This window comes from Bidens hawaiensis, unplaced genomic scaffold, assembly GCF_021521415.1.
Source record: "Bidens hawaiensis isolate Kalapana, Puna unplaced genomic scaffold, B.hawaiensis_p1.1 tig00047489_1, whole genome shotgun sequence".
NCBI classification, from domain to species: Eukaryota; Viridiplantae; Streptophyta; class Magnoliopsida; order Asterales; family Asteraceae; genus Bidens; species Bidens hawaiensis.
The window spans coordinates 4049-16393 of NW_027498485.1; the positions used below are offsets into that span (position 1 = coordinate 4049).

Here is a 12345-nt window from a genome sequence, read left to right on the forward strand (position 1 = left end):
ACCCGGTGGAATCATTGGTTTATCCTATTCGGGTTTAGAACCGTACTTCTTCGAATAACTACATATACAATAAAAATAATTATGTAACTACATCCAAAGTAAATAATATATTTTACGGTTGGTTAATAATAATATTCTAGTATCCGGTATTTAAAAGACCGCCGCTTATATCTTGTTCGACCTGAAGCAGCTAGGGTTTCTTTTTCCTTTATTCAATTTCCTGTTTTACCTTTTTACCTCCATCCACCGAATCATAAACAAACATCAATCAAAACCCCTAATTTCCTCCATCGTTTCACAGCAATAACAATCGATACATCTTCATCAGGTTCTTATCGTTATCGTTTATTGTTCTACAATCTCCAAAACCTAAAATTACAGAGCTTAAATTAGATTTCGTTTTATAGGTTGGAGGACAAAACTCGTTTCAATTTACCAGGAAATGGACGGCGGGCAGCTACACTTTGACAGTACGAATCAAAATCATCATGTAGATTATGATGATGATAATAATAATGTAGATGATAGCGGTGGAGCCAATGGATTAAGGCATCATTCAATCAATGACAATATTAGTCGTGATTCATCCGCAGGGTTAGTTTTAGTTTGTTGTATAGTTTCTGTATTTAGTTCTGTTTAGTGTTTAGAAATACATGATTGTTTAGTGTTATAGTTAGGTTTAGAAAGTACTTGTGATGTATGATTTCAAAGGTGGGAGAGATAGTTGTATCTTTGGTTGTACAAGAGATGAAAAAAAAAAAATGAAAAATGAAGATAGTGTTGTGAGATTGGAAATTAATTATTGAGTTTTGTTTTGTGATAGAAAACTGTTTGTTGGAGGCATTGCTTGGGAGACTTCTCAAGGTATGTTAATCCAGTTTAGTTTCTCTATGATATGCCTTTTTATTTATTTAAATGAATTGGAATGTTATATGCATACACTTTATCGTATCGTATAAATGAATGTTTATTTGATATAATACACTTTATTATTATTATTATTATTATTATTATATGTTTATTGGATATACCTTTTAATTTATTTAAATGCATTAGAATGTTTTAGCTTAATTAGTAGGGTAGTTCTTTTGGTGATTTTTTGAAGCAATAATGTCTTACATTTTATTCATTTAAGTTGTTTTTACATATATATAGGTAATATGTTTTAATATAAAAAAGCATATTAGATTTAACGTTCTGTTTATTGTTACCAGCCTCTTTCAACAGTTACTTCAGCAACTATGGGGAAATAACAGACTCTGTTATAATGATGGATAAGGTTACCGGTCGACCACGTGGATTTGGGTTTGTAACGTTTGCTAACTCATCTGATGCTGATAAAGTCTTGGAGCAAGATCATGTCATTGATGGCAGACCAGTAAGACACACATCCATGACATAATCACTAGAAATTACACATAGTATTAGTGGCTTATGAAATGAAACTGTTTCAATATATGGGTGGTTTTAATGAGAACAATTGAAAACTTGGGTGATTATCTTTTAGAAGTAATTTAGTATATGCACATAACATATTAGGCAGTTCTGCTGTGCGTTGGACCTTTTAAGTTTTGATCTGTTTTTTGTCAGGTTTTTTAACCAGTTGGACGAGTTTGAGATAAAAATATAAATCCATTTCTAGACAAGTTGGTCAAAATTGCTGCCTTGATTTGACTTGTATTTGTTAGTCAACGTTTATGCTTTTTAATATTTTCTTGAATTAGGTTGAAGTGAAGAGGACAGTTCCCAGAGAGAATTCACAGGGCAGTAGAGGTGTATTAAGAACAAAGAAAATCTTTGTTGGTGGTATACCATTGACTTTGACAGAAGGTAATATACCATAGTTTGTTGTTATATTTAATAGATTATTTAAATTATGGAGTTAAGGTTTTTAGCTTTATTGTGCAGATGAATTAAGGGAATATTTCTCCAATTATGGTGATGTAATTGATAATCAAATAATGCTAGATCATGTCACGGGTCGATCAAGAGGTTTTGGCTTTGTTACATTCGATAGCGAAGATGCTGTGGATAAGATATTTGCTGATGGTCAATTGCATGAACTTGGAGGCAAACAAGTGAGTGAATAAATTGTTCTTGCGCACCTTTTAAATAAATTTTTTGCACATAGGGCAAAATGCACGACACAAACAAATTTTATACTTTCTTCATATTTTAGTAATCAAAGTTAAGTCAGGTGTGAATTTTATAACCGAATTTAATTACACTTTATTACTGATTTTTAGCAATAAAATTATGTTTTATTTACTGATTATAGAAATGGATGACTTGTTTAACTGTAAAGGTTATTTAGTGCTTATTTTTTTATTAAAATTGCTGACGTGGTCTTATTTTTCATCTTTGTGTATTTTTACATGTCACTGCATATGTTTTGACAATGGATGCTTATTTTTCCGATTTTAGCAAACAACTTAAATTAGGAGTGAATCAAATACCGATTTACATTTAATTATTAACTATAGCAAGTAGCAACCACACATTATATTATCGATTGTAGTAACAAATGACATGTTCAAGGTGGCATGTCATTTTTTGCTTGATTCTAAAAAATCTAGTCTTGGCATTTGATTTGACATTTAATACACAATTAAACATACGTTTTAAGAAAAAGATAATGTTTCCAAACTTGTATATACTTTTTAACATAATTTCAGTGATGCCAATGACGCGTTAAATTGGTTAAAATAATTGTGGTTGCCAAACTTTGTCATAAATTTGAAGTTTTTTTGTTTTTAATTTTGCGTGTAACCTAAAGCTGATGCTGGTCACTTGACTACACAAAGAAGTGTAAAGTTCATGCAATTTGCCTAATTTAGTTTTGCATTTAAAAAAGATAGAAAAGTTGATAAGATGTGAATCATGTTAGGTGGAGATAAAGAGGGCTGAGCCGAAAAGAGGCGGTGGTGATTTCTCATATGACAACAGGCCTCGTCATGGCGGTGGTTCCAAGTCATATGGTGGTGGTGGTTTCAGTAGGGGTTCAGGGTACGGCAGTGCTTATGGTGGAAAAGTGAATAGAGCGTATGATGATTATGGGGGCGGGTATTCTGGTTATGACGGTTATGGGGGAGGCTATGGTGGTGGTTCTGCGGCTTTCTATGGCGGTTATGGTGGATACGGGTATGGGTTCGGGTTTGGTGGACCCATGTATGGTGCTGCTGGGTACGGTGGTTATGGCGGTTACGGTGGGGCTGCCGGGTATGGTAGTGGTACGGGCTATGGAAGTGGAAGTGCAGGTGGTGGTGTCGGTGATGGTTATGGTGGTAAAGGATTTGGTATGGGAGGCGGTGGTGGCGGTGGTGCTGCTAGTAGATACGAGTATGGGTATGGATACGATGGTGGTAAAGGGTATGATAATGGCAATGACGGCAGCAGCGGCGGTGGTGGTAGTGGTAGTGGAAGGTATCATCCATATAGGAAATGAGGTGATATGATAGTAGCCAAATGACAGACATTAAATTTGGAGTTTGCAGTTTCTGTTATTGTTTTATGTGAATTTTCTTGAATTGTATCTTATTAGCAACTTAGATATTTAGCTATGGAAGTCAAGTTGTATCTTACAGAACCATATTTTATGACAAAGCAAATCTACCGTGTTTTGTTGATCAATATGTGAACTGATGAACTTGTTCTTGGTTTTATATCATTTTTGAACTGTGTCACAATGCAAAGAATGACCCATTCTCCATATTTAACTCTTATCACTCTTAGTTTGAACTTTGAAGTTACTAGATATTGGGTTCTGGCTTGCCATGCTTTAGGCCTAGGATTGTTTATGACCTAGAGATGGGAGTTGGGCTTCATGGTCACATCTCTCTCTTTTCAGTGGTGAGATTATGGGGCATGGGCTAAGTCTGGCAGAAGCAGTTGTATACTTGTATTCCTGTGAATGTCTGGCTAAATGTCTTCTTCAATAAACCCAACCGCATATTTAATATGCGAAAGGATAACATTTTTTTTATGAACATCCAAATTTATTGAAAACCATAGACTAGCAAGAAGCTAGCCAACCAAACACTAGCATACAAACACACCCGAGTAGCCGAGTGAAAGGATAACATCAAGCAATTAAAAGAATTGTACATATCAAATGCATGTAATTTTTTTTCAGTAGTCTAAAGTAAATTGTTATAGTATTTGAGCCACATTGAGTAACCGAATGTCACTAGAGTCTAGAGCCATAGATAGTGTGAAAAAAAGCTGTCGGAGCTTGTTTAAACCGTAAAGGGTCTTATAATTATGCAGCAAATATACATGGCGTGGGTGAATCGGGTCAACAAAGCCAAGAGATTGTGTGTTATAAACTGTCTTAGATGAATTATCATGAACATATTAGAGTGATAAGACCAACAGTTTGACATCTCAGTGTAAGTGTGTGAGCGATCCTTAGTCTGATGAAATTCCATGGCAACAAGTCGAGCTTTTATATCCGCTCACGGATTCATTAGAGTGTCTCTTGCTCCTACAATTCCACTTACAAGCAACAATGTTCGGTTAGAGCATAAAACAACTCCACACTGATAGTACCCCTTCATAGTTGTCATTTATGAGCGTGGATAAAGCTTGTAGGCTAGAAGTAGGAGTGGAAGAGGCGTCAACAAGAATATGAATAGGAAAGTGTTTAGGCTGAGGAGTGTGGTCACGAGAATGAGTTATCATCAGATGTGAAAGACATGATGATGGAGGAGGGGGTGTTGGGGGTAGGGTGAAGTAGTAGAAGTGAAAGGCATATAAGTTGATGATGGGTTTAATATAAGTAATAACCGATATTGAAGGTATGGCAATAGTAGAAGGCTTAGAAACATGAGTCGATGAGGGAATCAAGAAGATAGACTCATGAAAGGTAACATGGCAAAAAGTATATCTATGCAAAGTCTGGAAATTGTAACAAATATTTTCGATAACTAAAGGGAAAAAAATTTGGGTGAGATATCCCAAAGGAATGAACAACAGAGCACCCAAATATTCGTGAACGGGTTGAGAACTTGAGATCGAAAAAGAATCTCATAATGGGAAGAATGATCCAAGAATTGAAAATGGTAAACAATTGATGAGATGGCAGCTATGACATAATCATCATACAGAGGTAGATGAGCATGGAAAAGTAAAGCTCGAGCAATCTCCGACAAATATGGGTTTTCTAGCTAAACCATTAATTTGTTGGGGTGTGTTGGGGCATGATATACGGTATGAATCACCATATTCGAAAATAAATTGGGCCATCGAGCCTCTGGTAAGCTCAAGAAAACCATCACATTGTAAGTGTTAAATGGCGTAGGAAAACAAGTTTTCAACAAGAGGTTTTAAATGACGAAATAAGTTACGGGTTTGGAAACAATGGGTCAAAGAATACATCCATGCATACCGACTAAAATCATCATTTGTGATGAATAGTGCGAAACAGTGGGTGACAACCCCCAAATGTTACATGGACAGAAAGGTAATATGGTAGATTTGAAAGTATGGTTCTGTGATCATATGCAGTAACCACACTTGTAAACATCTTCACCAAAGGATTATCGCCATACATCAACACCGTGGTATAGCTTGAGGAACACATTAGAATAGTTTCGTATTCACCATTATTGTGTTAAGCCTTTTGTTACATATTGAGTGCTATGTTATATGATGGGCTATGCAAGTATGCAACATAATTGAAATGCTAGAAAATATAGATACAAAATCATACATCCCTCACTTTTTTTTTTGAAAGGCCAAGTTTTATAAAGAATACATCCCTCACCTAGTAAACTATTATTGACCACTTGTTTCTAAACCAAGAACAGTAAAAGAATTCCATCTGTTTGACCACAACATTATTGCTATGGTTTGTCATGTCAATTATTACTCAGAAAATGACTAAAATCACTACAGAATAATAAGCATTACAAAGAAACAGAGCAATATCTCAAGTTCAAAATTAACATCAAACTATTTCAAGCAACATTGTCCCAATAGCAAAAGAAAACCAACTCTTCTATGGACTATTACATAATATATATACACAAGAACTTTTTTTTTTAAATTACCGTATAAAAAAGGTCACACCAGTCTGCCATAAAGGCAATCACAACTTAGTCTTAGTTAAACAAACATTCATATCTCAAATTATTTTCATCACTAACCTTGATTGTAACATGATTATCCTCACCTTTTTCTTATTATTCATGAAATTACTCCAAAATATCATCTCAAAACATATTCAAGATGTAGACTTCATGACCTTTCTTTGACTTTTCGGTCCAAACGCATTCTCTGGTGTAAACTTTCGGTTATAAGAGCACGCCACGTTACCAATGAGATCTTCAACACCAATCATATACATATTATGTGGTCCAGGTATGCTAAAATCAGCAGGGTTTTGGTTGATCGTGCAAATATCAGTTCTTGATGAGTCAAACCTTGGTCCGAACGCTCCGTTGACTTTATTTTGACCTTCATTTGCATGCCATGAAGAAGGGAAATAAGAATCCTCTGGTCTACATCCTACCGAAGCTAATGGTGTACCTCTTGATTTCTCTTGTGGTTTATGATAACCTTGTTGACCATAACTAGAAGTCAACTTAATATTTTGACCCGCTTGAAACACGCTAAACATTGAACTTTCGATTGGATTGACCGGCAGGTTTGTTTTTTCAGTCACGGTTGAGCTGCAATGACTATAACAGACAGAAATCGGTTTCGGTTTCGGCTTTGGTATAAATGGCTGACTGGTTATACTGAACGGTTGACTTGACTTCCCTGCATCCATTAGGCTTAACAATTGCATCGCGGGTATGGCTTCGTTTGAATACGAACTATCGAACGAACACATACGGTTTGGTTCCAAACTGTTATGTTCTTCAACAACATTTGGAGCCACAAGATTCAGATCCAAATCCATCATGTTTTTCCCTTTATCTTTTTCTGAGTATCTTGCATACGTGTGACCAAATGGCATGCCAGATGCTTCTTTTTGACTTCCACCATTGTTATACTTGTTAAAAGCTTCAAATGCCTGCATATTAGAGGAACTATAGAGATGGGTATTCGGCATTTTATTGTTGCTTCCATTTGACGCATAATTATAATGTGAATCATAATGTCTCTGAGATCTAGGATCCGATATCCAAACGCCATGTAACGGTTTCTTCTGATTCACAGTAAAGTTAGAAACTTGATCTTGAAAGAGGCTGCCAGCTGGAGATCTCATGGGACCCACATTGTCACTTGATGGTGGTCTCATCATGTTGAGATATTCATGATGTGATGATCTCATTCCTTCATTCATGTTAAGCTTAGGAAAACCCGATATCATCCCATTTTTAGGTTCGCATAAGCTCCTCTCGTATTGATTTCTAGCCATAAGTTCAATTATTTCATGTTCGTCCGATCTCCCAATTGAAAGCATTTTCTCTTGTCTTTGATGATGATTATTATTATTAGGCCTTGTAAATTCTGAGTACCCTTTAACTCCAATGTTCCTCTTATATGGATCAGAAAAATCCTATACATTAATAATCACTTATATAATATAATAAAACTAAGAAATTAATAATGTTAATAGCAAAATTAAATAGAAATATTAGTATATTACCAACTTCTGATGCACAGAGCAACTTCCATATGGAAGCTGCGTGTATGACCGTTTCTCGTGGACCAATCTTTCTTGTGACTTTGACTCTGATGGGATTCTAGGTGGAAAATTACTTGACTCCCCTAAGAAAAAGCTTGATTTTTTATTATAATCTTGACTGGGAGGTTGATTCAGAATGGACGGTTGAGATCGAATGTGGGGATGTGCCTCATAGTTTAAAGAAAGATCAAGCGCCAACTCTGCATGTGACCGACCACTATCCTTCATCTTCCTTGAATCCTCTACAAAAAAATTACTTTTTATAGGATTGCTGGTGATTTTCTTTGAGTTGACGTTTTTGTCTGACGTTGGTGGATTCATGAAGTTAGAGTAGGGTTCTGTTCCTCTGCTTTTAGGCACACTGTATGTTGGTAAAACCCGACTGTCTGATCCTACATCATTGAATATCGATCGCCAAGCTGTCACTGGATCGCTATTAACCTTGCCAAGAAGTGAGCTTCTTTGAGTCCCGTGTTTACTACACTCATATTTATCATTATTACTATTTTCTCCAAATTCACGAGCTTCCGGACCGCTAGAATGTTCTGCCACATTGGTTTTCGCAATTGCATCCCCCTTGAAAGCTTTCATCTTTTTATGATCATGATGATGGTTACGATCATGGTAGTCATAATCATCATGATGATCATGCAGCATTTTCCTTTTAACCTGGGAAATCGGTGCCATTAACGGAGATGAGCTATTACTCTTTTTCTGTTGCTGGATTTCAGTCTTTCCACACAGTAATTCCTTCAACAAACGCACTTTTCGAGTCTTTCTTCTTGGAAGTTCATTTTGATTATCTTGATCGGATTCGATAGGTTGATTTATACTTGTTTTTTGGTGATTCTCATGATCATTAAGCTCGTTGCTCTCTTTTTTACCAGCATTAGTGTCAACAGTACCGCATTTAGTTGCTTCTTTATAAACTTTGACTTTATCAAGAACTTCTTGAGACGTTTGACTTTCATCGGCTCCTATAGCAGCAAGAATGATTTCATCGTCATTCATATCATCAACAGGTTTAATATCTATGGGTAGATGAACGAACATTAATCATGTACAGAAAAAAGATCACATTTATCAATAATCATTCAAATATATGTAGTTACCTGAAGTGCCCTCACCAAAAGGGAGCGCTGTTACTCCGTTGAAAATTTGAGGGTTTGACCTTGTTGGAGGGAACGAAAAATGATCATACGCAGAGATTAATGTGGTCTCGTTTGAGGCATTTGCAGTCTCGTAATTCTGCAAACACTTTTGACAACGCCAATATCTAAAGTTTGGGACGTCCATAGTTGGGAGTTCTTCATTAAACGATTGCAAGTTGCTGCGACCCGTTTCACGCATTCCAGCAACATAACCTCTGAGTTGACCAAAAGATGGTGAAAGGAAAATGAGGGGTAATTAGTGACTGTTGAATTGTAACCATAATAATAGATGAATATATACAACACAAAAGCAAACAAAGCAGTTCGTATCAAGATTTCTAAAGATACAAATTAACTTAGTGCTTAATAATAGGTATCCTATTATGCCTGAGCATTCACTAAAACAAATTAAACAATGTACGTATATGCAACAATAAAGTTTGTCTAATTAAATGATATTGAAATTGAACAATCAACAATGATCAACATGCCTCATAGCAAGCAATGGGAATTAAAATAGTAAAACTTACCGTATAGAAAAATGGCTACACTTTGAGGCATCGTCCTTCTGCTTCTTAACGCTAAGTTTGATACATAACGAATCAATCTTAACCGTTTGCTGGCTGGAGTTTAGTACTGGGACAATGCCCCTCTCATCATTGCCATTCATGTTTAACATACCACTGTGACAAAAACACAAGGTATGATTATTAAACTCTCAAGGCATATTGCAGTAACTAAAAGAATAATATAAGACTACAAACGGATTAAGCTTTGACAAAACATGCATTCAGAATTTCACTGCAAAGAGACTAGCCATGAAAAACAGAAGTACTAACTAAACAAGTGATGCATGCAAGCTTAATGAACACAAACAGTATAGGATAATAAAAATTAAACTGTAGTTAAACACAAAGTAAAACATGCTTACTACTCAATATAACCATGGTCACATACTTATAAACAACAATAGACAGCTAGAACAAACCAACTTCAAACATCACATGTATACAAAACCAAGCACTGACACGAATGTTGGAACACTGTTAGTCAATTAAACAAAATTAAAATTTCTAATCTTCACTTCCAAACCATATATAGTACTATATATCAAAAAATATCAGCAACACATAAACTTATAACACTGCATACACAATCACATTATCTATGAATGAAATAGTTTGACTAGTGACTTGCACACATACTCAGTCTTGACATAAACTGAGCTAGACTAAAGTTGCAACTTAATAATTTGATGATAAATATGCAAGCTACAACTTCAAATCTAAAGCTTGAACAAGACATTAATGCAGAAGAAACTAAACAGCAACTAAAGTAAGAAATAGTCTGAACCCAACTAGGAAATACAATTTAATATTTGTTACCATTTTTATTTAACCAAAAGCATGAACTTACCCTATCAGCAGTGGCAGTCAAACAAGTAACAAAATGCATCAAGTCAACCCATCATCAATTAGGGTTTTCATCACCCGCCGCTAGCTCCCATTTAAAAAGTAAATAAATTTATGACAAAACTTTTACACTTCTCGAGAAAAAAACCCAATTCAAATTCATCAGATTTATCCCAAATTCACATCCACCACACATATATATATCAGATTTAATCTACCCACAACATTAGGTTAATAATAATAATAATATTAATAACAATAATAAAAATATCTAGCAAATCTATCCCTAACCTTAATTACCTCCTAACACAAGAACCCATAACCAAATCAAACATCAAAGTTATATAAGCAGACAAGAACAAAGGTTTAACACAAAAGATAAAGCAAACATACCGACAACAGATCTGAAACTAATTTCTTCATGAAAAACAATAAGACAACACTCACTAGATCCAGAATCAAAAACCCAATACGAAAAACATAAGGTTACTTACGGATTTGAAGCTGGTAGCGAGTAATTAAAGCGCGAATATCCCGAAAACCCTAGTCGTCACCACTTTAGGTTTCCACGAAATGGAGAGAGAAACTAAACATGTAGTGAGAGAATGTGATATGTGTTATATTTTGTTTCTATAGAGAGAGAAAGAGTGAAGTTTTACTTTTATATATATATACACTTTTATCATATACTACTATATGTATATGTTTATATTATAATAATATTATTTATTATTAAACGTAACCAAAGAGGCACACACAGTGAACGTGTAAAGTATGTGAACGTTAACCAACGGGAACATGCCACGTCATCCAGATGGTGAGTGCTGGTTATTTGTTATCGCAATTAATCTTCAAAAAATTTGTTATCGCAATTACCAAAAATCAAAACCCTAATTCTGTCACGCGTTTGTTCGTCACGCGCCGTGTTTGGTGACTAGTCAATATTCTAGTCACTGGTCTTGTCGGAAAGTCCAAAAGATGCCACGCACTTAGCTTTAAGATGACTGGTTCGTGACTTACACGTGTCGTTAAACGCGTGTGCGATCTGGTTTTGGTGGTACAAGGCTTCATAAATAAAAAATAAGTTGATTCAAGGGGCAATTGAAAACTGCTTTATGGTTTTCGAATTTTCAGGAGGGTAGTTTTGGAAATTTAGTGGGGAGTAATGGAAATGGATATAAGGGGAAACAACGATTATGTGAATTAGGGTTTGATTATATGGATAATACATTTATAACGTTTGTTTATTTGAATAAGTATGATATCGCAGGCTAGAGACATTTTATTTGGCAGTTTTTTATATGTGTAATATCTATAGGATGATAAGTTGAATGTGACTCAATGGTAGAGCACTCATTGAACACTCATTTTACTAGTGAGAGATAGGGGGTTCAAATCTCACCATCACCAACTTATATGGAAGATATGAGGGATGACCCTGGCTTGTCAGGGTTCGAGTCCTGATCTCACCCGGTTTTACCGGCTCCTCGATGTCGTGCCATTAGGCGGGTTTGGGGGTCGGGTTTTATCCGGTGAATCCCTCAATAGGGTGGACCGCTAGGGGCTTCGTCCGTCCGGAATAGTGGCCAGCTCGGGCTACCTTTGGCAAATGGGGGCCGCGTACGAAGTACCCGGCGTTACTTAGTTGGTCGTTCAAAAAAAAGTTATCTATAAGATGGATTACTTTTGTTAGCAATAAAGCACGTTACATTGTGGCATGGTAATACTTCATAGTAATAGATCTTATTGTGGCATGGTAATACTTCATAGTAATAGATCTTATTTGATTGGCTGGATGAGTAGTGGTATATGGTTAAATTCTTCACCACTTATTAATGAATATAATCACAACTTATTAATGGATATAATTCTTTGGTATGAACAACCTGTCGGTTTAGACTTTAGACATTGATATTTGGACATCTCATTTGGACTATTGGATTGGTGATTTTGATTAAATGGCACACATACTAGCTAGAATCAATTGGATTGTAAATGAATGAAGGCTCTCGATTATAGAATTATAAATGAATCAAGGCTAGCTCTCGATCAGTGACAACACTAATGCACAACTTTGTAAAACCGACTCACAAAACCCTTTAAATACAAGATTAACTTTGGATGCTCCACAATCATGCATAAATTC

The 12345-nt window shown here is 35.6% G+C and overlaps 2 protein-coding genes across 2 annotated transcripts; one reads left to right on the top strand and one right to left on the bottom strand.

The window, feature by feature from the left end:
• The first annotated feature begins 207 nt into the window (after positions 1-207).
• On the top strand, positions 208-3739 carry LOC143597015 (heterogeneous nuclear ribonucleoprotein 1-like). The gene is made up of 7 exons (XM_077075641.1): positions 208-328; positions 408-594; positions 824-864; positions 1215-1378; positions 1725-1830; positions 1909-2078; positions 2888-3739. The coding sequence occupies exons 2-7, from the start codon at positions 443-445 to the stop codon at positions 3443-3445; spliced, it is 1191 nt and encodes a 396-aa protein (XP_076931756.1). The 5' UTR covers positions 208-328; positions 408-442; the 3' UTR covers positions 3446-3739.
• Positions 3740-5959: 2220 nt separating this feature from the next.
• On the bottom strand, positions 5960-10805 carry LOC143597017 (uncharacterized). Its single transcript, XM_077075642.1, has 5 exons — positions 10694-10805; positions 9318-9470; positions 8749-9002; positions 7598-8667; positions 5960-7507 (listed from the first exon to the last, which is right to left on the bottom strand). Exons 2-5 carry the CDS (start codon positions 9464-9466, stop codon positions 6224-6226), a joined length of 2757 nt encoding a protein of 918 aa, XP_076931757.1. The 5' UTR covers positions 9467-9470; positions 10694-10805; the 3' UTR covers positions 5960-6223.
• Between the last annotated feature and the right edge of the window lie 1540 nt (positions 10806-12345).